This window comes from Coregonus lavaretus (genome assembly GCF_964263955.1).
Source record: "Coregonus lavaretus genome assembly, chromosome: 8".
Classification (NCBI taxonomy): domain Eukaryota; kingdom Metazoa; phylum Chordata; class Actinopteri; order Salmoniformes; family Salmonidae; genus Coregonus; species Coregonus lavaretus.
Genome location: NC_139995.1, coordinates 19579530 through 19606330, shown reverse-complemented (window position 1 = coordinate 19606330; position 26801 = coordinate 19579530). Strand labels below are relative to the sequence as shown.

At 43.5% G+C, this 26801-nt stretch overlaps 1 protein-coding gene across 1 annotated transcript in view; it reads left to right on the top strand.

The window, feature by feature from the left end:
* LOC311133607 (protein kinase C delta type-like) overlaps positions 1-24866 on the top strand; it is a 39249-nt gene extending 14383 nt beyond the window's left edge. Inside the window, exons 2-17 of the mRNA XM_084167126.1 lie at positions 12656-12788; positions 12979-13248; positions 16275-16443; positions 17142-17173; positions 17362-17447; positions 18245-18374; positions 18739-18839; positions 18957-19050; positions 19462-19586; positions 19895-20068; positions 21751-21842; positions 22023-22085; positions 22230-22368; positions 22536-22724; positions 23157-23285; positions 23439-24866. Of these exons, the coding sequence (XP_084023252.1) occupies positions 12680-12788; positions 12979-13248; positions 16275-16443; positions 17142-17173; positions 17362-17447; positions 18245-18374; positions 18739-18839; positions 18957-19050; positions 19462-19586; positions 19895-20068; positions 21751-21842; positions 22023-22085; positions 22230-22368; positions 22536-22724; positions 23157-23285; positions 23439-23597 (2061 nt within the window). The 5' untranslated portion in view covers positions 12656-12679 and the 3' untranslated portion in view covers positions 23598-24866. The remainder of the gene's footprint in view (positions 1-12655; positions 12789-12978; positions 13249-16274; positions 16444-17141; positions 17174-17361; positions 17448-18244; positions 18375-18738; positions 18840-18956; positions 19051-19461; positions 19587-19894; positions 20069-21750; positions 21843-22022; positions 22086-22229; positions 22369-22535; positions 22725-23156; positions 23286-23438) is intronic.
* The last annotated feature ends 1935 nt before the right edge of the window (positions 24867-26801 follow it).

The following is a 26801-nucleotide window of genomic DNA, read 5'->3' as shown; positions in this document are numbered from 1 at the left end:
GGGGACACGTCTGGCACTGCAGGATTTGAGTCCCTGGCGGCGTAGTGTGTTACTGATGGTAGGCTTTGTTACTTTGGTCCCAGCTCTCTGCAGGTCATTCACTAGGTCCCCCCGTGTGGTTCTGGGATTTTTGCTCACCGTTCTTGTGATCATTTTGACCCCACGGGGTGAGATCTTGCGTGGAGCCCCAGATCGAGGGAGATTATCAGTGGTCTTGTATGTCTTTCATTTCCTAATAATTGCTCCCACAGTTGATTTCTTCAAACCAAGCTGCTTACCTATTGCAGATTCAGTCTTCCCAGCCTGGTGCAGGTCTACAATTTTGTTTCTGGTGTCCTTTGACAGCTCTTTGGTCTTGGCCATAGTGGAGTTTGGAGTGTGACTGTTTGAGGTTGTGGACAGGTGTCTTTTATACTGATAACAAGTTCAAACAGGTGCCATTAATACAGGTAACGAGTGGAGGACAGAGGAGCCTCTTAAAGAAGAAGTTACAGGTCTGTGAGAGCCAGAAATCTTGCTTGTTTGTAGGTGACCAAATACTTATTTTCCACCATCATTTGCAAATAAATTCATTAAAAATCCTACAATGTGATTTTCTGCGGAAAAAAATCTCAATTTGTCTGTCATAGTTGACGTGTACCTATGATGAAAATTACAGGCCTCTCTCATCTTTTTAAGTTGGAGAACTTGTACAATTGGTGGCTGACTAAATACTTTTAGCCCCCACTGTAAGGCTTTACTGCCAAAAGCTCTTGTTGGTATCGGTGGGAAATCTCTTCTTGTTTGTTTCCAGTCATCATCAGAACATATTGGTCAATTCCACGGTAACAGAATGACACTGAGACTCCAATTTTTCACTTTAAAAGTATACCAAACTAAAACCATTGATTGAAAAGTTAAACAAACCATACAACTCTATGCACAAGGACTACCTTTAACAACTTCCACTGAACATTTTACAAAAACACATTAACTTAAAGAACAGTGCAGATGTAAAGTTTGGTAACAGAATGACGGTAAAATCTCCCTCAGTTTATGTGTCCACATTTTCCAAAAACACTGTTAAATTAAGATTCAAATATTCTGCAGAAAGAATGGGGTGTCAGCTATGATATAACCCCTTGAGTTTGCGAAAAACTTGTTTGGTTATTGAACTACCCATTACTACTTGGTTATTACTACTTGTAAGCGAAGTGGATTAACACCCGGTAACAGAATGATTGTAACAGAATTACATAATGTGTCCCTGATCTGTACTATACAGAAATGCATAATGTCATTCTCTTCATGGTGATGTATCCTGAACAGGTACACAAATCTGAACCAATCATAGACGTCTGTTTCACAAGTTTGGACAGCTCAGAAGTGTACTGTACAGTAAATTATACTGTACTCTACTTTTCTTTACTGTGCTGTCCAAACTTGTGAAACAGACGTCTATGATTGGTTCAGATTTCGTCTGACCAAATTTCAACTACTTTTCAACGTCCATGGACGTCCAGTGTCAGTTGGTGCTCAGTGGGTGAGAGGGCTGTTTACAGTAAATGGGAAGAGGGGGCTCATGGGTAGGTGTCAGTAAGAGCCAGGAGAGATTACATTAACTGGAGAGAGAAGAGGGAGAGAGTGGGAGGAGTTGTCCAGACTGTTTTCACACTTGCTTTGATCACCAGATGACAGAAAGAGAAAGAAAACAGTTATGAGCTGAACATGACAATATGCCAGTAGAAGGGAGGACAGTAGCAGGTAACCCAACTGTGGTTTGTGATGGGGATGTGCACTGTTATTCAAATTTTCGAACGAGCGTTAGTATTCAAATACTTGTGTGTGTATTACGTTTTGCAACCCCAAAAAATATAGCCTAATATATAGGCCTATTTTGACCTGATTTTAACACTGAAAAGGCTTTTTGTAAATTAAATTAAAATATCCATGTGACATTGGTGCATACAAGGATATACCATGACATTTCAAATAATTAATTTAATAAAACTGAACATTTTTCAATGTAGTTTTTATGATGTGCATGATGCGCCCCTTTAAAAAGGCCGGTAGCCTTCATGTGTAGCTTGTTGTTTATGTTGGCAAATCAAAGCGGTAAAGAGAGGCTCAATGTGTAGCAAATGGAGTGAGAGTTCACTAATGCAATGCAATATAACATTTAGCGAAATGAGAAGGAGTAGGCTACAACGAGCAACCAACCGGTAGGCTGTTGTTTTATCGGAATGGGGTTGGGGAGAAAGCGCAGCATGTGGCCTCAAGCTAGTCTTTACTGTAGCAGAGTTGCCTTGGTGTCTCTCTCTCTCTCCCTCCGTCTGCTCGCCCCACATGTCCCTCACGCAGCAGTGCTCAGAAAAAAAATAATAAAATGTATTCCGGATATCCGACAAAAATGAATGATACTATTCGAATAATGAAATTATTTTCAACCCCCATCGCTAGTTTGTGACTTTGAATTCCCATTGTAGCCAATTCAGTTGCAGTCATTCTATTACACATGTTTTGGTCATTCTGTTACCGATTTGGTAACAGAATGACACATTTTAGTCATTCTATGAGTAAAAAAACAAACTAATTGGTAGGTCTACCTTTCCTTGTTACTTCTGTGAACTTTCATTTTCCTGCCTCCTCATGAAGGACAGAAATTTGAAAATATCTTAAAGATATGTGGGGTTTTGGTAACAGAATGACAAGATACGAGGTAATATTTCTTAAACTTACAGAAAGCAAATGAGTTCTGCTAAACTAAATATAAATGATTATATTAGTTGGCAGGGTTCTTCAACTTTGTGTTTTGATGTATTTCTAATACTTTTTAAATACATTTTCTGCAAGATGTTTTCTAAGACCCCATGCTTAGACATAATTTTCAGGATGGAAAATGGTTGAAACATTTATATATGCCTTAATTTCCCATAAAATTAACACCAAATATGATGTGCTCCTATGAACTTCACGTTAGAGCTCATGGGGCTTTTTACAAGGAAATGCCCTCAGCTATTCACCTTATCAACCCAGTCATCTGTATTCTTCTGGACCTCCTTATCGGCCTCATCCTCCTCCACTCTTAAATATGGCATCCGCAGTAGAGGTAAACAGCGCCACTGTCATCCCCACTGACGTTTTTATTGGGTTTTCTTTGTTTGCAGTAACTTCTTTGTTATTGTAATATCGCAAACGGACGTGCCACCACCCCAACATCAACATGTAAAAGTTGCAGGTTTCTGTGCTTTGTAGTAAAAGAGGAAGATAAGTGTTTCCGATGACATCATCTGGAGACATTGATAACGTCTGGTGTACATCATGTGATTTTAACCAACTATGAGCAGGCAAAGATTACTTTACTTACCTTTGGCATGAATACTATGTAGGCAGCAGCCAGGAGTCTGAACAGACACTGAAATACATTGAAACAGTGCATGATGACATGATGGAAACGCGCTGTCATTGTCCCTGTCCCATACTGTAGATAGCAGGGCAGCTGATAATAATGATGATAGAGCCAAATAGAAGCTCCCAGTCTAAACCTGCCTGTCCTGCTTGGGCAGGGCCCTGTGCTTAGGGCCACTGCCTCCCTCTCTAATGACATCTCTCCTGCATGCCAACCTTTCTACGAATGTACACCTGTCTGTGTTGTTCCACTGAATATTCCTTCCCTAAAGAAATATATACAGTGAGGGAAAAAAGTATTTGATCCCCTGCTGATTTTGTTTGTTTGCCCACTGACAAAGACATGATCAGTCTATAATTTTAATGGTAGGTTTATTTGAACAGTGAGAGACAGAATAACAACAACAAAATCCAGAAATACGCATGTCAGAAATGTTATAAATTGATTTGCATTTTAATGAGGGAAATAAGTATTTGACCCCTCTGCAAAACATGACTTAGTACTTGGTGGCAAAACCCCTGGTGGCCAACCCCCAGACGTTTCTTGTAGTTGGCCACCAGGTTTGCACACATCTCAGGAGGGATTTTGTTCCACTCCTCTTTGCAGATCTTCTCCAAGTCATTAAGGTTTTGAGGCTGACGTTTGGCAACTCGAACCTTCGGCTCCCTCCACAGATTTTCTATGGGGTTAAGGTCTGGAGACTGGCTAGGCCACTCCAGGACCTTAATGTGCTTCTTCTTGAGCCACTCCTTTGTTGCCTTGGCCGTGTGTTTTGGGACATTGTTATGCTGGAATACCCATCCACGACCCATTTTCAATGCCCTGGCTGAGGGAAGGAGGTTCTCACCCAAGATTTGACGGTACATGGCCCCGTCCATCATCCCTTTGATGCGGTGAAGTTGTCCTGTCCCCTTAGCAGAAAAACACCCCCCAAAGCATAATGTTTCCACCTCCATGTTTGACGGTGGGGATGGTGTTCTGGTCATAGGCAGCATTCCTCCTCCTCCAAACACGGCGAGTTGAGTTGATGCCAAAGAGCTCAATTTTGGTCTCATCTGACCACAACAGTTTCACCCAGTTCTCCTCTGATTCATTCAGATGTTCATTGGCAAACTTCAGACGGCCCTGTGTGAGCAGGGGGGCCTTGCGGGCGCTGCAGGATTTCAGTCCTTCACGGCGTAGTGTGTTACCAATTTTCTTGGTGACTATGGTCCCAGCTGCCTTGAGATCATTGACAAGATCCTCCCATGTAGTTCTGGGCTGATTCCTCACCGTTCTCATGATCATTGCAACTCCACAAGGTGAGATCTTGCATGGAGCCCCAGGCCGAGGGAGATTGACAGTTATTTTGTGTTTCTTCCATTTGCAAATAATCGCACCAACTGTTGTCACCTTCTCACCAAGCTGCTTGCCGATGGTCTTGTAGCCCATTCCAGCCTTGTGTAGGTCTACAATCTTGTCCCTGACATCCTTGGAGAGCTCTTTGGTCTTGGCCATGGTGGAGAGTTTGGAATCTGATTGATTGATTGCTTCTGTGGACAGGTGACTTTTATACAGGTAACAAACTGAGATTAGGAGCACTCCCTTTAAGAGTGTGCTCCTAATCTCAGCTCGTTACCTGTATAAAAGACACCTGGGAGCCAGAAATCTTTCTGATTGAGAGGGGGTTTAAAATGCAAATCAATTTATAACATTTTTGACATGCGTTTTTCAGGATTTTTTTGTTGTTATTCTGTCTCTCACTGTTCAAATAAACCTACCATTAAAATTATAGACTGATCATTTCTTTGTCAGTGGGCAAACGTACAAAATCAGCAGGGGATCAAATACTTTTTTCCCTCACTGTACACTTAGTCAAATTGGCTGGATGTCCTTTGGGTGGTGGTGGACCATTCTTGATACACACGGGAAACGGTTGAGTGTGAATAACCCAGCAGCATTGCAGTTCTTGACACACTCAAACTGGTGCGCCTGGCACCTACTACCATACCCCATTTAAAGGCACTTAAATATTTTGTCTTGCCCATTCACCCTCTGAATGGCACACATACACAATCCATGTCTCAATTGTCTCAAGGCTTAAAAATCATTATTTAACCTGTCTCCTCCCCTTCATCTACACTGATTTGAAGTGGATTTTAAAAGTGACATCATTAAGGGATAATCACGTTCAACTGGATTCACCTGGTCAGTCTGTCATTGAAAGAGCAGGTGTTCTTAATGTTTTGTACCCTGTATATATTATTAAGACGTACTGTACCTAAATGTGATATTCAAGTTTTATATTTATGGTTTCTCTGGCCCTTTAATTTCAGCACAACTGCTAAATAATTACTTGAGAGCCTAATCTAAATAGCACAGTTGAGGCCCTCTGGCTCCAAGTCATATTCCCTAAAGAAAACACTTGCGCACACACACACACACACACACACACAGCGCACACACACACACACACACACACACCACACACACACAGAGAGAGAATCCTATTCGACCCACGGCCTCTTCAAGTGGGCGTCTCTGTGACTCCGCTCTCGAGAGGTCTGAAGACTTTATATGTCGGTAATGTTAGATTTTTACTACTCCTGTCCAGTAGCCTGCCTGCCTTCCAGTATGCTGCCCACCTTCACTGTTTCCCTCTCTATCCTTCCTCTCTTTTTTTTTTTCTTTTTTTTTGCACACTCCCTCCCCAGTGGCTTGTGCAAAAGAAAATTCCACTCTCTCTGGGGAGACAACAGCTCTCTCTTTTACAGCATTGTGTGCATATGGCTGCCAGTCTACAAGAGAGCGCAAATGTATTTACTATGTGTATGGTATTTATCCATGTTATGCAATGTACTGTAGCTGTTTCAGACCTCTGGCACACAGTCTCTAGTTGCTTTTTGGGCTTGTTTCCAGGTCGACTCCAAAGTCTACTTCCTGGATCAGGGATTCCCAATTTCCCATGCAACCATATCTTTTGTGTTTATCTACATGGGTAGTGTAGTGTGTGGGCGGAGGAAGACAGTGGGAGAGTTTCACTTAACTGTTTCACCCCTCTTGACCTCAGGCCACTCCAACTACTAGGCTTGGGTGATATACCGTATTCCGGGGTATTTCGAAATACCGACGGTATGATATTCAATACGTGCTACGCCACTGCTTATAACTATAAGTTAAGTATAACTATAAGAAATCTAAGATGTGTCAAATACATGATATCCACCTCAGGGTTCCACCTATGCATTTGGTTTGCTAACTTGCTAGCTAAGTGGCTAGATGTCAAAATCAAGCTTCTTGGTTACAGCAGATGCATTCAATCCCCTCCTGGATCAAGATCCCTGTTGCCTAAATTGTTTTGTGTGCACATTTGGTAATACCGTATACCCCGGTATGTTACAGAAACGGTTTGAAAATCGGGATATCACCCAACCCTACTAACTACTATCCCTCAATGGGATCAGATTCACATGTCACATTAAGTCCCAGAGAGGGAGATGGAGAGGGAGTGAGTGAGGGAATGCAATATTACAGATTCTCACAGTTTGTTAACCTAATGAAACCAGAACCAGTTCTGACTTCAGACACATGTACAGTACCAGTAACTGTGAGCTGAATGCTCCTGAAAGCCACAAGGTGTTCCAGTCTACCTATCTAACCCAGATGATGACTGACATGCGATAATGTGAAAATGAGCATGAACACAAAGCAGTGTCTGAATGATTTAACTCCTTACACACAAGGACACGTGTATCACTACATTGGCAGTACATACAGTATGCTATGTTTGCAGAGAAGTTAAAGGATAAGACCATATCATATCCTTAGCTAATACCACATGTGAACACGGAGTACTACACTGTACCAACACTATAGAGCTTTGATAAGAACAGCCACAGGACTTCTAAGTGGCTTTAGTCACGAGATGTCACATTATTCGGGTTACAGGGGAATTGTACTTCTCTGAAATCACTGTTTGGTAATCCACATGATTATTACAACAGACTGAAAAGCAGAAAGTGGGGTAGTTACGATACAAAGCTCACAAGAAAATGGCTGTGTGGAAATTCTTGAAGGATGTGACGAGGTGTGAATGTCAGGCGCAGGAGGTAAAATACCAAAGTCCAGAGTTTATTCCGTTTACATAAATCAAACGCCCAAAGCGTCAAACGAAACTATTACAAGGGAAACATCCACCTTGGCATAAACACAGTGAATAGTAGCTCAACCGAGCTACACGCTCTCACAACAAACAATCACTCACAAAGACAAGGGGAACAGAGGGAACACTTATACACATACTAATTAGGGGAATGAGCACCAGGTGTGTGTGATTGACAAGACAAGACATGACAAGTGGAGTGATGAGAATGGGATCGGCAGTAACTAGTACTCCGGTGACGACGAATGCCAAAGCCTTCCCGAACCAGGAGGGGGGACAGCATCGGCGGAAGTCGTGACAAAGGAATTCTGTAGGATTTCATGGCTGCTTGCGGAATTATGATGTAGGCTAACGCTTACACCCTCTTTGGCATGCTAGCTCTGTGACGAACTGTAGCTTCGCTGCTCAAATTTATTGGTCTAAAGGAGCCTTTCTGATGTAAGAAGGTAGTTCACCACTCACTCACTTACCATTAGCCTTAGTGATGGGGGAAAAAATTGAATCATGTAGTAACCAAAAAAGTGTTAAACAAATCAAAATATATTTTATATTTGAGATTCTTCAAATAGCCACCCTTTGCCTTGATGACTGCTTTGCACGCTCTTGGCATTCTCTCAACCAGCTTCACCTGGAATGCTTTTCCAACAGTCTTGAAGGAGTTCCCACATATGCTGAGCACTTGGTGGCTGCTTTTCCTTCACTCTGCCGTCCAACTCGTCCCAAATCATCTCAATTGGGTTGAGGTCAGGGGATTGTGGAGGCCAGGTCATCTGATGCAGCACTGCATCACTCTCCTTCTTGGTAAAATAGCCCTTACACAGCCTGGAGGTGTGTTGGGTCATTGTCCTGTTGAAAAACAAATGATAGTCCCACTAAGCCCAAACCAGATGGGATGGCGTATCGCTGCAGAATGCTGTGGTAGCCATGCTGGTTAAGTGTGCCTTGAATTCTAAATAAATCACAGACAGTGTCACCAGCAAAGCACCCCCACACCATAACACCACCTCCTCCATGCTTTACGGTGGGAAATACACATGCAGAGATTATCCGTTCACCCACACCACGTCTCACAAAGACATGGCGGTTGGAACCAAAAATCTCCAATTTGGACATTGCTCGTATTTCTTGGCCCAAGCAGGTCTCTTCTTATTATTGGTGTCCTTTAGTAGTGGTTTCTTTGCAGCAATTCGACCATGAAGGCCTGATTCAGTGTCCTCTGAACAGTTCATGTTGAGATGTATCTGTTACTTGAACTCTGCAAAGCATTTATTTGGGCTGCAATTTCTGAGGCTGGTAACTCTATTGAACTTATCCTCTGCAGCAGAGGTAACTCTGGGTCTTCCATTCCTGTGGCGGTCCTCATGAGAGCCAGTTTCATCATACCGCTTGATGGTTTTTGTGACTGCACTTGAAGAAACGTTGAAGGTTCTTGACATTTTCTGAATTGACTGACCTTCATGTCTTAAAGTAATGATGGACTGTTGTTTCTCTTTGCTTATTTGAGCTGTTCTTGCCATAATATGGACTTGGTCTTTTACCAAATAGGGCTATCTTTTGTATACCCCCCCTACCTTGTCACAACACAACTGATTGGCTCAAACGCATTAAGAAGGATATAAATTCCACAAATTTACTTTTAACAAGGCACACCTGTTAATTGAAATGCATTCCAGGTGACTACCTCATGAAGCTCGTTGAGAGAATGCCAAGAATGTGCAAAGTTGTTATCAAGGAAAAAGGTGGCTATTTGAAGAATAACATATATTTGGTTTGTTTTAACACTTTTTTTTTGGTTACTACATGATTCCATATGTGTTATTTCATAGTTTTGATGTCTTCACTATTATTCTACAATATAGAAAATAGTATAAATAAAGAAAAATCCTTGAATGAGTAGGTGTGTCCAAACTTTTGACTGGTAGTGTATATAGAGTGTGCGACTCTTTTTATTTTAATAGAGCAATATATTTGGTACATCGAATCGCAATAAAATCATAGTATAGAATCGGGCGAATCTCAATACATATTGTATCGGCTCCTAAATATCGTGATAATATTGTATCGTAAGGTCCCTGGCAATTCCCAGCCCTAATTAGACCTGTTGCATTATGAAAAACATGGATTCCTGGAAATTATGTGGAGGAACAAAAGGTGTCATAATCCGGGAAACTACATGGCATTCTTTAAAAATTATTGGTAGCAGTAAGCTGAGGAGTTACCAGTCTTACTGGACTTACTAGTTCACGTTTAGCCAGCCAACGTCATAGATCCTTTGACAATGTGTGCAGCCTGTCATTAAAAAATGTAGTTTGTTTAGCTTTGAAGCTGTATGGGCAACATTGTCAGGCTTTTTGTGGTTTGTAAGATTGTGGAGGCCATAAAAGCATGCTGGCCACAGTCCTCTGTGTTGCTGTGCTGTGTATCCAATCAGCAGTCTCACAGCCTAGACTGCCTTATAATAATAATAATAATAATAATAATAATAATATGCCATTTAGCAGACGCTTTTATCCAAAGCGACTTACAGTCATGTGTGCATACATTTTTATGTATGGGTGGTCCCGGGGATCGAACCCACTACACTGGCGTTACAAGCGCCATGCTCTACCAATTGAGCTACAGAGGACCACTGTCTCCTCTTTCCTCTATGCTCCTGGTCTCCCCTCTGGTAGGGGTTTTAGTCACTATATCGTCAAAACCGACATCCTTTCTGGGTCAGATAGGGAAGGTTTTTGCAGGTGCAGGGATATGGTTGGCCTCATGACCCAGGGAAGGACCCCTAGAGGACTACATCTCAATGGCCTGTCTAAATCAGCCAAAAAATACTATTGGCGGAGGGGAAGGCAATGCCAGCGGACCAGAATTAGAGCACTCTCCCTCTCTGTGACTTAATGTGCCGTGTGAATCGATCCCATTGATTTTCTGTCTGATTCTCTCTTTTTCTCCCGCTGTCTTGTATTGCGCTCTCTCACTCTCTCACACAGTCCCGGGGACAAATCAAATCAAATCAAATCAAATTTTATTGGTCACATGCGCCGAATACAACAGGTGCAGACATTACAGTGAAATGCTTACTTACAGCCCTTAACCAACAGTGCATTTATTTTAAACAAAAAAAGTAAGAATAAAACAACAACAAAAAAAGTGTTGAGAAAAAAAGAGCAGAAGTAAAATAAAGTGACAGTAGGGAGGCTATATATACAGGGGGGTACCGTTGCAGAGTCAATGTGCGGGGGCACCGGCTAGTTGAGGTAGTTGAGGTAATATGTACATGTGGGTAGAGTTAAAGTGACTATGCATAAATACTTAACAGAGTAGCAGCAGCGTAAAAAGGATGGGGTGGGGGGCAGTGCAAATAGTCCGGGTAGCCATGATTAGCTGTTCAGGAGTCTTATGGCTTGGGGGTAGAAGCTGTTGAGAAGTCTTTTGGACCTAGACTTGGCACTCCGGTACCGCTTGCCGTGCGGTAGCAGAGAGAACAGTCTATGACTAGGGTGGCTGGAGTCTTTGACAATTTTGAGGGCCTTCCTCTGACACCGCCTGGTATAGAGGTCCTGGATGGCAGGAAGCTTTGCCCCAGTGATGTACTGGGCCGTACGCACTACCCTCTGTAGTGCCTTGCGGTCAGAGGCCAAGCAGTTGCCATACCAGGCGGTGATGCAACCAGTCAGGATGCTCTCGATGGTGCAGCTGTAGAATTTTTTGAGGATCTGAGGACCCATGCCAAATCTTTTTAGTCTCCTGAGGGGGAATAGGCTTTGTCGTGCCCTCTTCACGACTGTCTTGGTGTGTTTGGACCATGATAGTTCGTTGGTGATGTGGACACCAAGGAACTTGAAGCTCTCAACCTGTTCCACTACAGCCCCATCGATGAGAATGGGGGCGTGCTCAGTCCTCTTTTTTTTCCTGTAGTCCACAATCATCTCCTTTGTCTTGGTCACGTTGAGGGAGAGGTTGTTGTCCTGGCACCACACGGCCAGATCTCTGACCTCCTCCCTATAGGCTGTCTCATCGTTGTCGGTGATCAGGCCTACCACTGTTGTGTCGTCGGCAAACTTAATGATGGTGTTGGAGTCGTGCCTGGCCATGCAGTCATGGGTGAACAGAGAGTACAGGAGGGGACTGAGCACGCACCCCTGAGGGGCCCCCGTGTTGAGGATCAGTGTGGCAGATGTGTTGTTACCTACCCTTACCACCTGGGGGCGGCCCGTCAGGAAGTCCAGGATCCAGTTGCAGAGGGAGGTGTTTAGTCCCAGGATCCTTAGCTTAGTGATGAGCTTAGAGGGCACTATGGTGTTGAATGCTGAGCTGTAGTCAATGAATAGCATTCTCACATAGGTGTTCCTCTTGTCCAGGTGGGAAAGGGCAGTGTGGAGTGCGATAGAGATTGCATCATCTGTGGATCTGTTGGGGCGGTATGCAAATTGGAGTGGGTCTAGGGTTTCTGGGATTATGCTGTTGATGTGAGCCATGACCAGTCTTTCAAAGCACTTCATGGCTACAGACGTCAGTGCTACGGGTCGGTAGTCATTTAGGCAGGTTATCTTAGAGTTCTTGGGCACGGGGACTATGGTGGTCTGCTTGAAACATGTTGGTATTACAGACTCAGTCAGGGACATGTTGAAAATGTCAGTGAAGACACTTGCCAGTTGGTCAGCACATGCTCGGAGAACACGTCCTGGTAATCCGTCTGGCCCTGCGGCCTTGTGAATGTTGACCTGCTTAAAAGTCTTACTCACATCGGCTACGGAGAGCGTGATCACATAGTCATCCGGAACAGCTGGTGCTCTCATGCATGCTTCAGTGTTGCTTGCCTCGAAGCGAGCATAGAAGTGGTTTAGCTCGTCTGGTAGGCTTGTGTCAGGAGAGGGATTTCTTGTTCTTATGAGTCTTTCACAACGGTCTCTTTCCCTTTCTGTGATGTCGTAATGGTGGGGTTTATTTCAGCATTAGCATGGTACATGACTGTTGGTAGCTTCCACTTCCTCTGTATTTCCAGTCTCTTTGGTGGCCAACAGCTGTGTCTACAGCTAGACTACTTCTTGTTTTTAGGATATGTGTTGAGTAAGAGTGTGCGACCTTATGTCTATTTCATAATCGTAACCCTGACTGTGTCTGTTTTACAGGAGGCTGCTGGCTGAGTGGTCACCATGGAGCCCTTCCTGCGCATAGCCTTTAATGCATTTGATGTGGGGGTCCTGCCCCCCCTGACTAACACTCCCTTCTGTGCCATTAAGATGAAGGAGTCCTTCATAACTGGTCAGTAGCACTACCCATGGGGTACTACCAAACTGTATACACACACACACACACACACACATACCACTCCCCCTCTTTTCTCTCTCTCCCTCCCTTTCACATGTACACAACCACACTTTATGACATGCACATGTGTAATCTGTATGTAGTAGTGTAACCCATCTCCCTCCTCTCTCCTCTCGCTCTCAAGAGCGGGGGAAGACCCTGGTCCAGAGGAAACCCACTATGTACCCAGCCTGGAAGTCCAGTTTTGACGCCCACATCTTGGAGGGCCGTGTCCTGCAGGTGGTTCTGATGAAGACCACAGAGGAGCCATTGGCCGAGGCCACGGTGGGCATGTCCGTGCTGGCCGAGCGCTGTAAGAAGGGCAACGGCTGTGCTGAATTCTGGGTAGACCTGCAGCCTTCTGGGAAGGTTCAAATGGCCGTCCAGTTCTTTGTGGAGGACACAGACACAGCAGGTAGTAGGCGAAACATACATGCTCTCAATCTAGCATTTACTGTATATCTCTCTGTTTCTCTCGCACTCATACACACTGGTTAGACAGTAAACAGTGGGCTCTAGTGGTAGTGGTATATGGATAATGGCACTGGAGGGGATGCTGTGCCTTAGACCGCTGCCCCACTCGGAAGGCCCCTGCTCCTGACCAATTGTGCTATTTTGTGTGTTTTTCTTTTGCGCTGATCCGAATTAGTTTTTTACATAATGTTTCGTCCATTGTTTCATGTGATCGAAAAGAGCTTCTGGACATCAAACAGAGATTAATAACCTCGATTTGGATGAGGCCTTTTTCAAAGAATCGGAGACAAAGGACATAATGCTCATCCCAAACTAGGCCCAAATCCCCGTCACTCGGAGGAGGCGGTGCTATAGAGGTCGGCGTGCCGGAACTCTAACGAGACTGCGACGGCGAGTGGATAAGTCGCCATTACCCTCCGTTCTATTGGCGAATATGCAATCATTGGAAAAGAAACTGGATGAGCTCCGTTCGAGACCATCCTATCAAAGTGATCTGAAGAACTGTTGGTGCACAATCTCTAATATTAAGGACATTTCGAGGTTCTGCTCGCCTGAGTTAGAATACCTCATGATAAGCTGTAGACCATACTATTTACCAAGAGAGTTTGCATCCATATTTTTTATTTACCACCACAAACCGATGCTGGCACTTAGACTGCACTCAACGAGCTGTATAAGGCCATAAGCAAACAAGAAAATGCTCACCCTGGACCCACTCCAATTCGCATACCGCCCCAACAGATCCACAGATGACGCCATCTCTACTGTACTCCACACTGCCCTTTCCCAACTGGACAAAAGGAAGACCTATGTGAGAATGCGGTTCATTGACTACAGCTCTGCGTTCAACACCATAGTTCCCTCCAAGCTCATCACTAAGCTAAGGACCCTGGGATTAAACACCTCCCTCTGCAATTGGATATTCGACTTTATGACGGGACACCCCCAGGTGGTGAGGCTAGGCAACAGGGGTAGGCTTGACTGGCTGCATCACCGCTTGGTATGCATCCGACCGCAGGGCTCTACAAGAGTGTAGTGCGTACGGCCCAGTACATCACTGGGGCTGAGCTCCCTGCCATCCAGGACCTCTATACCAGGTGGTGTCAGAGGAAGGCCCTACAAATTGTCAAAGACTCCAGCCACCCTACTCAGTCTGTTCTCTCTGTTTCCGCACGGCAAGTGGTACCGAGGCGCTAAGTCTGGGACCAAAAGGCTCCTGAACAGCTTCTACCCCAAAGTTATAAGACTGCTGAACAGTTAATTAAACGGACTACCCAGATTTTTGGCTTTTCATCCCCTACCTACATGTACATATTATCTCAATCAATCACCCAACTACCTCATACCCCAGTACACTGACTCTATCGGTACTCCTTGTATATAGCCTGTATATAGCCTCGTTGTTGTTATTTTATTATGATACTATTTTATTTTTATCTATTTGTTAATTTTCTTACATTGAAACTGCATTATTGGGAAAGGGCTCGTAAGTAAGTATTTCACGTTAAAGTCTGCATGTGACAAATACATTTTATTTGATTTAGAGAAATATGCTACTGTACAAGGCTGCCAGGCCAGCTCGTCACATGGAGCTCAGCCTAGCCCAGAAGCCATGCAGGCCCTGGAAGGGGGAGTGTGTGTATCTACAACTGGCATATGACCCAGGCCTAGGGGGAGGCTGTATGTGGGAGTGTCCCAGTCAGGCTGAACCTGCTCTGGGTAGGCTGGAGCAGCATCCATCATACCCCTTTCTCTCTGCAGGTTTCTTGAAATGCAGCCCAGACTGTGGTATGTTTAGGCCTGTGTGTCTGAGTAGCCCTCTCTGCCTGACTCTGTCACCAGCCTGTATCCAGAGTTGGCAGGCAGGAGCAACTCCTCTCTAAACATACACCAGTCAATGGAATGAGATGGCACAGAGGAAATGTGTGTATTTTTTTTCTCTCTCTATCTATTCAGCTTCCCGTCTGTCTGTGTCCTCTTCCCTCACTCTCTTTTGTGTCTTCTCACAGTCCTCATATCAGTTGTATTTTCTTTGTTTACCTCTCTCACGCCTCTCTCATTTTCTTTCCATGACCTTTGACCCAGTCCCCTTGGCTTCCGTCAGCTGCAGCTACATTTCCCAGAAGGTTGTTCTCACTGTTTACTCTGGAAGTCAAACATGTGGGACCTGACCTCAGTCTTTAGATCTCTTTTCCTTAATCAATCCCATTTTGATGATTCATGTTTAATAAACTCTATTTCTATAGCAAATAGATCATCTCTAACTCTGAGACTGTGTAGACTCAATTTATGCAGGTTTAGAATATAACAATGTAGGTACAAGGTTCATGAATTCCATTTTTTTTTTACCAAGGTGCCATTTTTACGTTTCCATCCAACTGTTTCATGTGGATTACTTACCTGACACATGAAAAAAGTCATGACCAGGCTGATGGAAGCATGAAATGCCGGCACAGTTTTATAAATGCCAACAGACAATTTGTTCTTCGACATGGTGGGATCTTTTTGTGTCTGTAAAATGTATTAAGCGAGAAATGGCGATGGAAACGCCTTAATGCGCGAATATTGAAATAATAACCATCATATCGAAGTAAACTTGGAGTCAAGCGATGATATGTTGTGTGGTCCTCCCACTACGACTCGGGAAAGCATGCCGTTTATTAAGCTACAGATTAAATAAATGATGATGAACTTCACAGGGTGATGAATGTGCAAGGTGATGAGCTTGATGCTCCTTTCCAATAAGTATCGAGGGTCTTATTCTGGTGACATGATGATCTTGGCTGCCGTTTGACAAATACAAATAATATCACTGTTAACCATAATAATCTCATAATGTAGGTAGCCTACCCAATGCGATCTGTTGGTTAAAGTGCATGTGCCAAGACCAGAGTGGGCACATTTGCTACACAGCAGAATGATTGAGTACATAGAATAATTAACTTTAAAATTGTCATGTGTCCCCAGCAGCGTTTAAATCGACAGTGAAGGGGCGTGAAGAGGAGGACGGGGCGAGAACACTGTACCGAAGGAAAGCCATTAAACAGGCCAAGGTCCACTACATCAAGAACCATGAATTCACTGCCACCTTCTTTGGACAGCCCACCTTCTGCTCTGTCTGCAGGGAGTTTGTCTGGTGAGAGATGGAGACCACCTATCCTAACACTGACCATGACCATGAAAAAAGACCATTACTTTCTCACACGTCATTACTGCATCAAACAGTGGGCTTTCAACCTGGTTTACTTGTGTAGTTGTATGTTTGTTTTACACACAAACAGTATTATGCCTTGGCCTAGCAGTAAACCAGAGTACAGAGAGAGTTGACTGATTACCCCAAAACCAGCCCCCCATGGGGTCTCTAAGTAGACCCATTAGCAGCCCTAATTGTTCCCTCACTGGAGTAGTCAGGCCAATAATAACAATAAGACTGGCTGGCATGACCTGTAATGGGAGCTGTGTAAGTCACTTTCTTGGGAAAACCCACAGGGTGTTCCTGCAATGTTTCACCAACGTCAGCTGCTCAGTACAATCCCCAGGGCAGGGCTGTCCCCTTCCTGCCAGAGAAGAAAACTGTTATTGGTTACCAATGGCGACAGGTTGAGGAATGTCCCTTTTAGCCTTATAAGTGTGTGTGGATGGTGTTTGTGCAAAATATGAATGAATGTCTCTCCTCTCTTTCATACTGTTAAGCTACCATTGTTTATTGTCACTGTCAATACTTTTCATGAGATTTTCTCATCAACTGGGAAAATGGCAACAAAGATTGGGAAAAGTCCACAAAGATTAGCAATGTATTGTATGACTCTTAAACCCTGGTTTCTTTTCAAACAGGGGACTCAACAAGCAAGGCTACAAGTGCCGACGTGAGTGTCTCTGACCTCTTGCTGTTTAGATTTTTCCACTATATGGACATTGTTTTGTAGCTTGGAGTGAAGCATCCTAAGCGTTCACTGTGCAATCATACACTCCCAAAAATATACAAATTTCTCATATCAATAAGTGAATGTCTTAACTATGAGCTTGCCCTAATGTGGCTTTATCTCTGTCTCAGAATGCAATGCGGCTATCCACAAGAAATGCATCGACAAAATCATTGGGAGATGCACCGGAACAGCAGCCAACAGTAGAGACACTATGGTAAGCGTTATGACCACCTATCCTAATATATTGCAAATAGTAGTGGGTGTTTGAAGATCAGTTTTCTATGGAGCAATTCCCTTGATCAATATGTTTACTTAAATCGTAATTTTTCCACGTCATTTTCTCTGATTGCATCGCGGTCATGCAGCTGTGAGGGAACTGTCACGTTTATCTGCATCCCTCAAAGGGCAAGATGAGACACATTCAGGGAGGTCAACAGCTATCAGAGACCAGGCAAATCAATAGGCTTGTGTTTAAAACTGAACAGTGGTGCTCCATTCCAGTTGTAATTTAGCTATCACAGGACCAAAGTAGCCAGTATAGTGCCAGTGGATTCAGCATAAGACTGTTATTACCAGTAGTGGAGCACTTTTAACTAGTGTTGCAGTGTTGCTTATGAAGTATACAGCCAGGGAGATAGTAAGGCTGATAGTCTCTGCAGCAGTAGGATCAGCTCTTCATCACCTGAGGCAGTTAGGATAGAGAGGCCTTCTCTTCAGTGGTTAGTGGTCAGAGGTGAATCTGTCCCCTGTCTGCAGCCTGTATGGGAGCTCCCCTGGGGGTGTAGGTGGAATTGTAGGCCAGTCAGTGCTGTGAGGGTGGAGTCAGTGCTGTGAGGGTGGAGTCAGTCCACCAGTTAAAGGTGTAGGTGTGTGCCCCCTGTCCCTTCTCCCTTTGGGGCACCATGAGGAGCTTCAGAACAGCCATGAGGCCCCACAGACACCCAGGTCTTTGGGCAGTGCCCATGGGTACTATGGACTGGCTCTTTGATGACGGGAGCTCTGTGTCCACAGTTCCAGAAGGAGCGCTTTAAGATTGACATGCCGCATCGCTTCAAGAGCCACAACTACATGAGCCCCACCTTCTGTGACCACTGTGGCAGTATGCTGTGGGGAATGGTCAAGCAGGGCATCAAGTGTGAAGGTAGGTGTGAGGCCCCCTCTCACTCATTCCCTCTCCCTCTGTCTCTTTCCATTTATCTTCAATAGAACCAATCTGTTAGCTCTGGCCCTCTATCTCTTTCATTTACATTTTAGTCATTTAGCAGAGTGACTCTTTCATTAAAATTTTAGTCATCTTATCCAGAGCGACTTACATGAGCAATTAGGGTTAAGTGCCTTGCTCAAGGGCACATCGACAGATTTTTCACCTAGTCGGCTCGGGGATTAGAACCAGCGACCTTTCGGTTACTGGCACAACGCTCTTAACCACTAAGCTACCTGCCGCCTCTTTCCCTCTCTATCTTCTCACAACCAGTGTCTTATGCTTCTCCCCTTTCTCCTGTCAGATTGTTCCATGAACATCCATCACAAGTGTCAGAAGAAAGTGGGCAATCTCTGTGGAATCAACCAGAAACTTCTGTCTGAGGCCCTCAACCAAGTTAGCCAGGTGTGAAAGGCAGGGACATGCACTTGGTCATACCCACATTCACACATATTAATGTATTTTGTAGAATCATTAATGCACATTCATAAACCTATTGTAATGGCATTTTTACCCTCTCAGAAATCCATAAGTAGGTCTGAATCCAACAACTCCAAGTCAACAGACACTGGAATCTACCAGGACTTCAACAAAAGCCCAGGAGTGGACCCTAGTGGTGAGTAGCTGTCACTGTTGCAGCTGAGAGCACATTATTCTGCATTATAAACTGGGTGGTTCTAGCCTTGAATGCTGATTGGCTGAAAACTGTGGTATATCAGACCTTATTCCAGGAAATGACCAAACATTTATTTTTACTGCTTTAATTATGTTGGTAACAAGTTTATAATAGTAATAAGGCTCCTCAGGGGTTTGTGATATATGGCCAATATACCACGGCTAAGGGCTGTATCCAGAACAGCCCTTAGCCGAGGTATATTGGCCATATACAACACCCCCTCAGGCCTTATTGCTTAAGTAAACCACACTTTTTGTTTTTTGTTATCCATCTTTTTTTGTTGTTGTGTTTTTACATGTGTGAATGCATCTATTGACATTATGCCCCTCTCTTTGTGTGTGTGTTCAAAAGAAGCCAATGAGAACCTGTGGGAAGGTGGTAAGGTCCCTGCCCCCACCAGCATCGCTCCCAAGATCCACCTCACCATCGACAACTTTGTGTTCCACAAGGTGCTGGGCAAGGGCAGCTTTGGCAAGGTAATGTAGGCCCCAGTCCAACCACTCTGGTACATTTCCCGTCACACCACTGACACACATGCACACACACTAAATGGCCTTCACACAAGTGTCACATGCTAATACTGCTTTGTCCAAAAGGTTCCAAGGCACTCTTCAACTGCTGCAAACTAACCTACTTTAGTGGTTTAGTTAGTATGTTATTATCTATTGTCGGAGTAGCAATAGCAACCCAGTGGCCTGCTATAGTAGTTAGTTGTTCAACATGTGTTTTCTCTCTGTGGGAGTATGCGGCCTAACAGTATCACCTCTCCTGTCTGGCGCTCCAGGTCCTGCTGGCTGAGCTGAAGGGGCGAGGGGAATACTTTGCTGTGAAGGCCCTGAAGAAAGATGTGGTTCTGATGGATGATGATGTAGAGTGTACCTTGGTGGAGAAGAGAGTCCTGGCCCTGGCCTGGGACAACCCCTTCCTCACACACCTTTACTCCACCTTCCAGACTAGGGTGAGACCCCTTTATCTTTCATTATGAGAACAATTTTCCCTCAGACTGATTTGTGTCACTATACTTACAGTTGAAGTCAGAAGTTTACATACACTTAGGTTGGAGCCATTACAACTTGTTTTTCAACCACTCCACAAATTTCTTGTTAACAAACTATAGTTTTGGCAAGTCAGTTAGGACATCTACTTTGTGCATGACACAAGTAATTTTTCCAACAATTGTTTATAGACATATTATTTCACTTATAATTCACTGTATCACAATTTCAGTGGTTCAGAAGTTTACATACACTAAGTTGACTGTGCCTTTAAACAGCTTGGAAAATTCCAGAAAATGATGTCATGCCTTTAGAAGCTTCTGATAGGCTAATTGACATCATTTGAATCAATTGGAGGTGTACCTGTGATGGATTTCAAGGCCTACCTTCAAACTCAGTGCCTCTTTGCTTGACATCATGGGGAAATCAAAAGAAATCAGCCAAGCCCTCAGAAAAAACATTGTAGACCTCCACAAGTCTGGTTCATCCTTGGGAGCAATTTCCAAACGCCTGAAGGTACCACGTTCATCTGTACAAACAATAGTACGCAAGTATAAACACCATGGAACCACGCAGCTGTCATACCGTTCAGAAAGGCGATGCGTTCTGTCTCCTCAAGATTAACGTACTTTGGTGCGAGAAGTGTAAATCAATCCCAGAACAACAGCAAAGGACCTTGTGAAGATGCTGGAGGAAACGGGTACAAAGGTACCTATATCCACAATAAAACGAGTCCTATATCAACATAACCTGAAAGGCCGCTCAGCAAGGAAGAAGCCACTGCTCCAAAACCGCCATAAAAAAGCCAGACTACGGTTTGCAACTGCACATGGGGACAAAGATCGTACTTTTTGGAGAAATGTCCCTGGTCTGATGAAACAAAAATAGAACTGTTCGGCCATAATGACCATCGTTATGTTTGGAGAAAAAAGGGGGTTGCTTGCAAGCCGAAGAACACCATCCCAACCGTGAAGCACGGGGGTGGCAGAATCATGCTGTGGGGGTGAATTATGTGGATATATTGAAACAACATCTCAAGACATCAATCAGGAAGTTAAAGCTTGGTCGCAAATGGGTCTTCCAAATGGACAATGACCCCAAGCATACTTCCAAAGTTGTGGCAAAATGGCTTAAGGACAACAAAGTCAAGGTATTGGAGTGGCCATCACAAAGCCCTGAACGCAATCCTATTGAAAATGTGTGGACAGAACTGAAAAAGCGTGTACGAGCAAGGAGGCCTACAAAAATGACTCAGTTACACCAGCTCTGTCAGGAGGAATGGGCCAAAATTCACCCAACTTATTGTGGGAAGCTTGTGGAAGGCACCCGAAATGTTTGACCCAAGTTAAACAATTTAAAGGCAATGCTACCAAATACTAATTGAGTGTATGTAATCCTCTGACCCACTGGGAATGTGATGAAATAAATAAAAGCTGAAATAAATCATTCTCTCTAATATTATTCTGACATTTCACATTCTTAAAATAAAGTGGTGTTCCTAACTGACCTAAGACAGGGCATTTTTACTAGGATTAAATGTCAGGAATTGTGAAGAACTGAGTTTAAATGTATTTGGCTAAGGTGTATGTAAACTTCCGACAGTAGCTTAAATGATAGGATAATGTGCATGTGTGTGTTTTCGCAGGAACACCTGTTTTTCGTGATGGAGTACCTGAATGGAGGAGACCTGATGTTCCACATACAGGATAAGGGTCGCTTTGACCTCTACAGAGCCACGTGAGTGACAGACTACAGTGATATGTAGGCTCTATCTCACCATCCACCAGCCACTAAGTAGTTATGTTACTTTAAAACTCATCCAAGAGGGTTTCATAGCAGGTTAAGGGCAGACTGTAGGTCTTTCATAATGATGATACACACAGAAGTAATTTGGACTCTACCACTCTTCTCCCCCAGGTTCTACTCAGCAGAGATCGTAATTGGACTGCAGTTTCTCCATTCCAAAGGAATTATTTACAGGTGAGATCCATGAACTGCAATGGCCTGATCTGGTCGTGCACATGATTCACCCCTGTATTAGTGCTTAATAGTTGGACTTAATTCCCTTTAATTAGGGAGCTGATTTAACCCCTCTCCCCCCTGCCCTCCCCTTCCCTGCTACAGGGACCTGAAGCTGGACAATGTGATGCTGGACAGGGACGGCCACATTAAGATTGCTGACTTTGGAATGTGCAAGGAGAACATGTTTGGAGCGAATCGGGCCACCACTTTCTGTGGGACGCCGGACTACATCGCACCAGAGGTGTGTGTGACTGTCTACGTCTATGCGGGATAGGGTTTTGTAGGATTCTGTTTGTAAAGTAATTTACTCTCTGTCCTGTATTTGTTAGCCTATGTTTTGATCCTAACTGTAGATTACTCTTTACATAGTCCATGGGTCTCTCTGTCTGTCTGCCCGTCCATCCTCAGATCCTGCTGGGACAGAAGTACACCTTCTCCGTGGACTGGTGGTCGTTTGGGGTGCTGGTGTATGAGATGCTGATTGGCCAGTCGCCGTTCCAGGGTGATGACGAGGAAGAGCTGTTTGAGTCCATCAGGATGGACGTGCCTCACTACCCTGGCTGGATCACCAAGGAGGCCAAGGACCTGCTGGAGAAGGTGCGGCTGCTGCTCATCCTCTTCTCTCACATACATTTACACACTGACCTCCTTTTCACAATGTTGTATGTCTGTGACAGTGGATGGCAGATGGGGGTCCACTAGTAAACATTGTAATCAGTCTTGCAATCTCCCCTGACTTTCATCAACACTAACCATGCACACACAGACATTCACCCATAGTCACACCCAGACATACAGAGAAAGACAGGCATCAGAATGTCACAACGTTGGCCGTGAATAAAATGTTATTTTTCCTTACATATGCAAGCAATGTTTCCACACCCATTTTACCTTGCTATTACAGCATATCCCTCTCGACCCCTCCCATTTACACACTCACAAGCTCATGCTCTGCACACACACACACCTTACATCTCAGATGGGATGCCTGTTCCTAAGCTCTTGTGCGTCTCTGTGCTCGATCCCCAGCTGTTTGAACGAGACCCCAGTCACAGACTAGGGGTGGTGGGGAACATCCATGGACACTCCTTCTTCAAGACCCTCAATTGGCCTGCCCTGGAGAAGAGAGAGGTGGAACCCCCCTTCAAACCTAAAGTGGTAAGATCTGGTTCTCTGAATTATGATGTGGATAGTGAAACTCACACACTGATTTGATTTGTTTACACCATATGAATTACTTATTTGGAGTTGTGGTGTGAATGTTTCTATTGGTAACTTGTTGAACTGACATCCCTTCTCTGCCAAGCACAGAAAGCCCCGAATGACTGCAGCAACTTTGACCGGGAGTTCCTGCGTGAGAAGCCCCGCCTGTCCCACACAGACAAGAACCTGATTGACTCTATGGACCAGGCTGTCTTTGCAGGCTTCTCTTTCATCAACCCCAAGATGGAATGCATTATGGACAGTTGAAGGCACAACATAATTCCTCCATCTCTCCATTATAAACATATAAACACACACGGAAGGAAGGAAGGAAGGAAGGAAGGAAGGAAGGAAGGAAGGAAGGAAGGAAGGAAGGAAGGAAGGAAGGAAGGAAGGAAGGAAGGAAGGAAGGAAGGAAGGAGAGACTAGTGTAGCATTTATCACTGTGGTGGGTCCAATCAAAAGTGATGTATTTTCTTTCCTTGTGATCAAACCTAGAATCAATATCAATCAGTCCAGATACTGTACTTTATCCCCCAATAGCACTTGCACACTCCATAGCTCAGACTGTTGTTTAATATTTTGCATGCTGGGAAGTCAGGGATCAAATGTGGCTCTATTATCACACACATGTGTGCCCTACCTACTGTATGTCACTCTTTCCTGTCCTGATCATTCACATGGTATTTTATAGTATGTGTGCGTGCGTGTGTGTGTCTGTGTGTGTCAGCACTTGCTGTGCATAAATGCATAAATGAATGTGTCTTTGTGAGTGACAGCATGAATGTCTAGTATTTCCCCCTAGCTATAGCAGTTACTCTGATTTGGAGTCACTTTCTGGTGCCAGTTATGAATTGTCTATAATGAAAAGAAAGTTTGTACTTTTTCAGGTGCAAATTGAAAGGGTGCTGCAGATAAAAACTTGTTGTAGAATACCCAAGAAACAGGACCAGTAGAGAACTCACAGATTTATGCAGGCATGGACAGTCTCACTCCCCTCTCACTGTGTGGATTTATCTGCCCATCCACATGGTATAAAACTAAGGGTTTGCAACCAGTACGGCAGCTTTCCTACTTTCCTGAACCAACTGCAGCTACTCTGATTCAGACCTGACTGAGTGGGACATCTTACTGAAGGGAGTAAATTTAACGGTACTATACGGTGATTCGTTTTGAAGGATATAGGTGTGTTGGGGGTATTCCTTTAGTAAAATGATGGATAATTGGGTCTTGTGTTACTTGGGCACGTGCCCCCTCAGATGTTAAATTAATTACTAAACATAATTTTTAAGCCCACATTTTATCATAATTATTTATAAAAATATCTGTCAGCTGTATGTTGTGGAGGGGCCACACAGACTGGACCAGTAAGTGGTTCCTTCCAAGGTGCATCGTGGAGCCAACAAATGCGCGCAGACAGTATTGTCAGTGGAGGAGGTGAGTGTCGTGTGAAACACAGAGTTTTGTATTGATTTTAACTGCCGGTTATGGGCAGGTCTCGCAGGAGGTATGTTTGAAAATAAATTTGATCAAGCTATATAGCCTAAGGATTCATTCTTGATAAGTACATAAAACCAAAATGTTTTGTTTCTCTGTAATATTAGCCACCTAGCAGTTTTCTGAAGTTGACTTTAGCTAGCCAGCCACAGTGCCCTTCATAATAATTGGGACAGTGAAGCATATTTTCTTCTTTTGGCTCTATACTCTAAACACTTCTACATGAATGTGGATGCTACCATGATTATGGATAATCCTGAATGAATAGTGAATAATAATGAGTGAGAAAGTTAGACGCACAAGACACGCTATCCTCTCACAATTACAATAACAGAAGGTTAGCATTTGGGGGGTATGATATTTTGCGTTTGTAACTATCTCACTCATCATTAATAACGATTCATTCCGGACTATCCATAATCATGGTAGCATCCACATTCATGTAGAAGTGTTTAGAAACATATTCTACTCTTATTTACAATAAAGGTGACTCCAAAATGACACAATACATTATTTACCATTCATTTCTATTAGGCACAAAATAATCTGAAACACAATCAAAACAAAGAGCAAATGCATCCAACAAATTTGTAGTCACAAGATAGCTGGCATGCCTACTGGCAAGGTTGCTAGACTTTAGAAAATACCAAAATTGCTTTTAATTCTTGGGTTATGAGACTATATACCAGTGTGGCAGTTGTACTAAACTCTTAAGATATAAAAGTTCTTAAAGAATCAATGTGCATCATTCATTAAAATAACATTTCAACAGGTATAGGTACGCTTAGATAACCTATGCAGAAAAATATAATATTTTTACATAGAATTAGGCATAATGATTATGGCTCTAGATTGCAGGAAAAGGCTGTTTCAGGTGTTTGAAAAATGCTAAACTCTCCATCTTCTCAGACCATCCCCCCTCCATCCTCACATACTTTATGCCCCCTCTAAAATAATGGATGCATGAGGCCCCTGGGTATTGTAACAAGAAAATAATAATAATATGCTGTATATGAAATGAAAATGTATATTGCCCTAAACAGACAATATTTATAAAGGATGTACTTTTTTTACAGTCTTCATATTTTACATCTGATTATAAATAAACACGTATTTTTATTTATGATGTGTTTTCCATCACGTTTTGATTGCCTCCATATTTGCAAAATGTGACATTTTCTGATAAATGTGTTGTCACCACTTTGCTCCTCAGGAGGGTGGCCTTTTGACCATCGGTGTCAATAGGGGTGGGCTTTATTTTATTTTATTTATTAGGATCCCCATTAACTGACGCCAATGGCGACATCTAGTCTATTTTATTTAATTTTTTATTTCACCTTTATTTAACCAGGTAAGCCAGTTGAGAACAAGTTCTCATTTACAACTGCAACCTGACCAAGATAAAGCAAAGCAGTGCGATTAAAAACAACAACACAGAGTTACATATGGAATAAACAAAACGTACAGTCAATAACACAATAGAAAATCTATAGTGTGTGCAAATGTAGTAAGTTATGGAGGTAAGGCAATAAATAGGCCATAGTGCAAAATAATTACAATTTAGTATTATGACTGGAGTGATAGATGTGCAGAAGATGATGTGCAAATAGAGATACTGGGGTGCAAATGAGCAAAATAAATAATGTAAATAACAATATGGGGATGAGGTAGTTGGGTGGGCTAATTACAGATGGGCTGTGTACAGGTGCAGTGATCGGTAAGCTGCACTGACAACTGATGCTTAAAGTTAGTGAGGGAGATAAGTGTCTCCAGCTTCAGAGATTTTTGCAGTTCGTTCCAGTCATTTGCAGCAGAGAACTGGAAGGAATGGCGGCCAAAGGAGGTGTTGGCTTTGGGGATGACCAGTGAGATATACCTGCTGGAACGCATACTACGGGTGGGTGTTGCTATGGTGACCAATGATTTTTACATTTGACATTTTAGTCATTTAGCAGACGCTCTTATCCAGAGCGA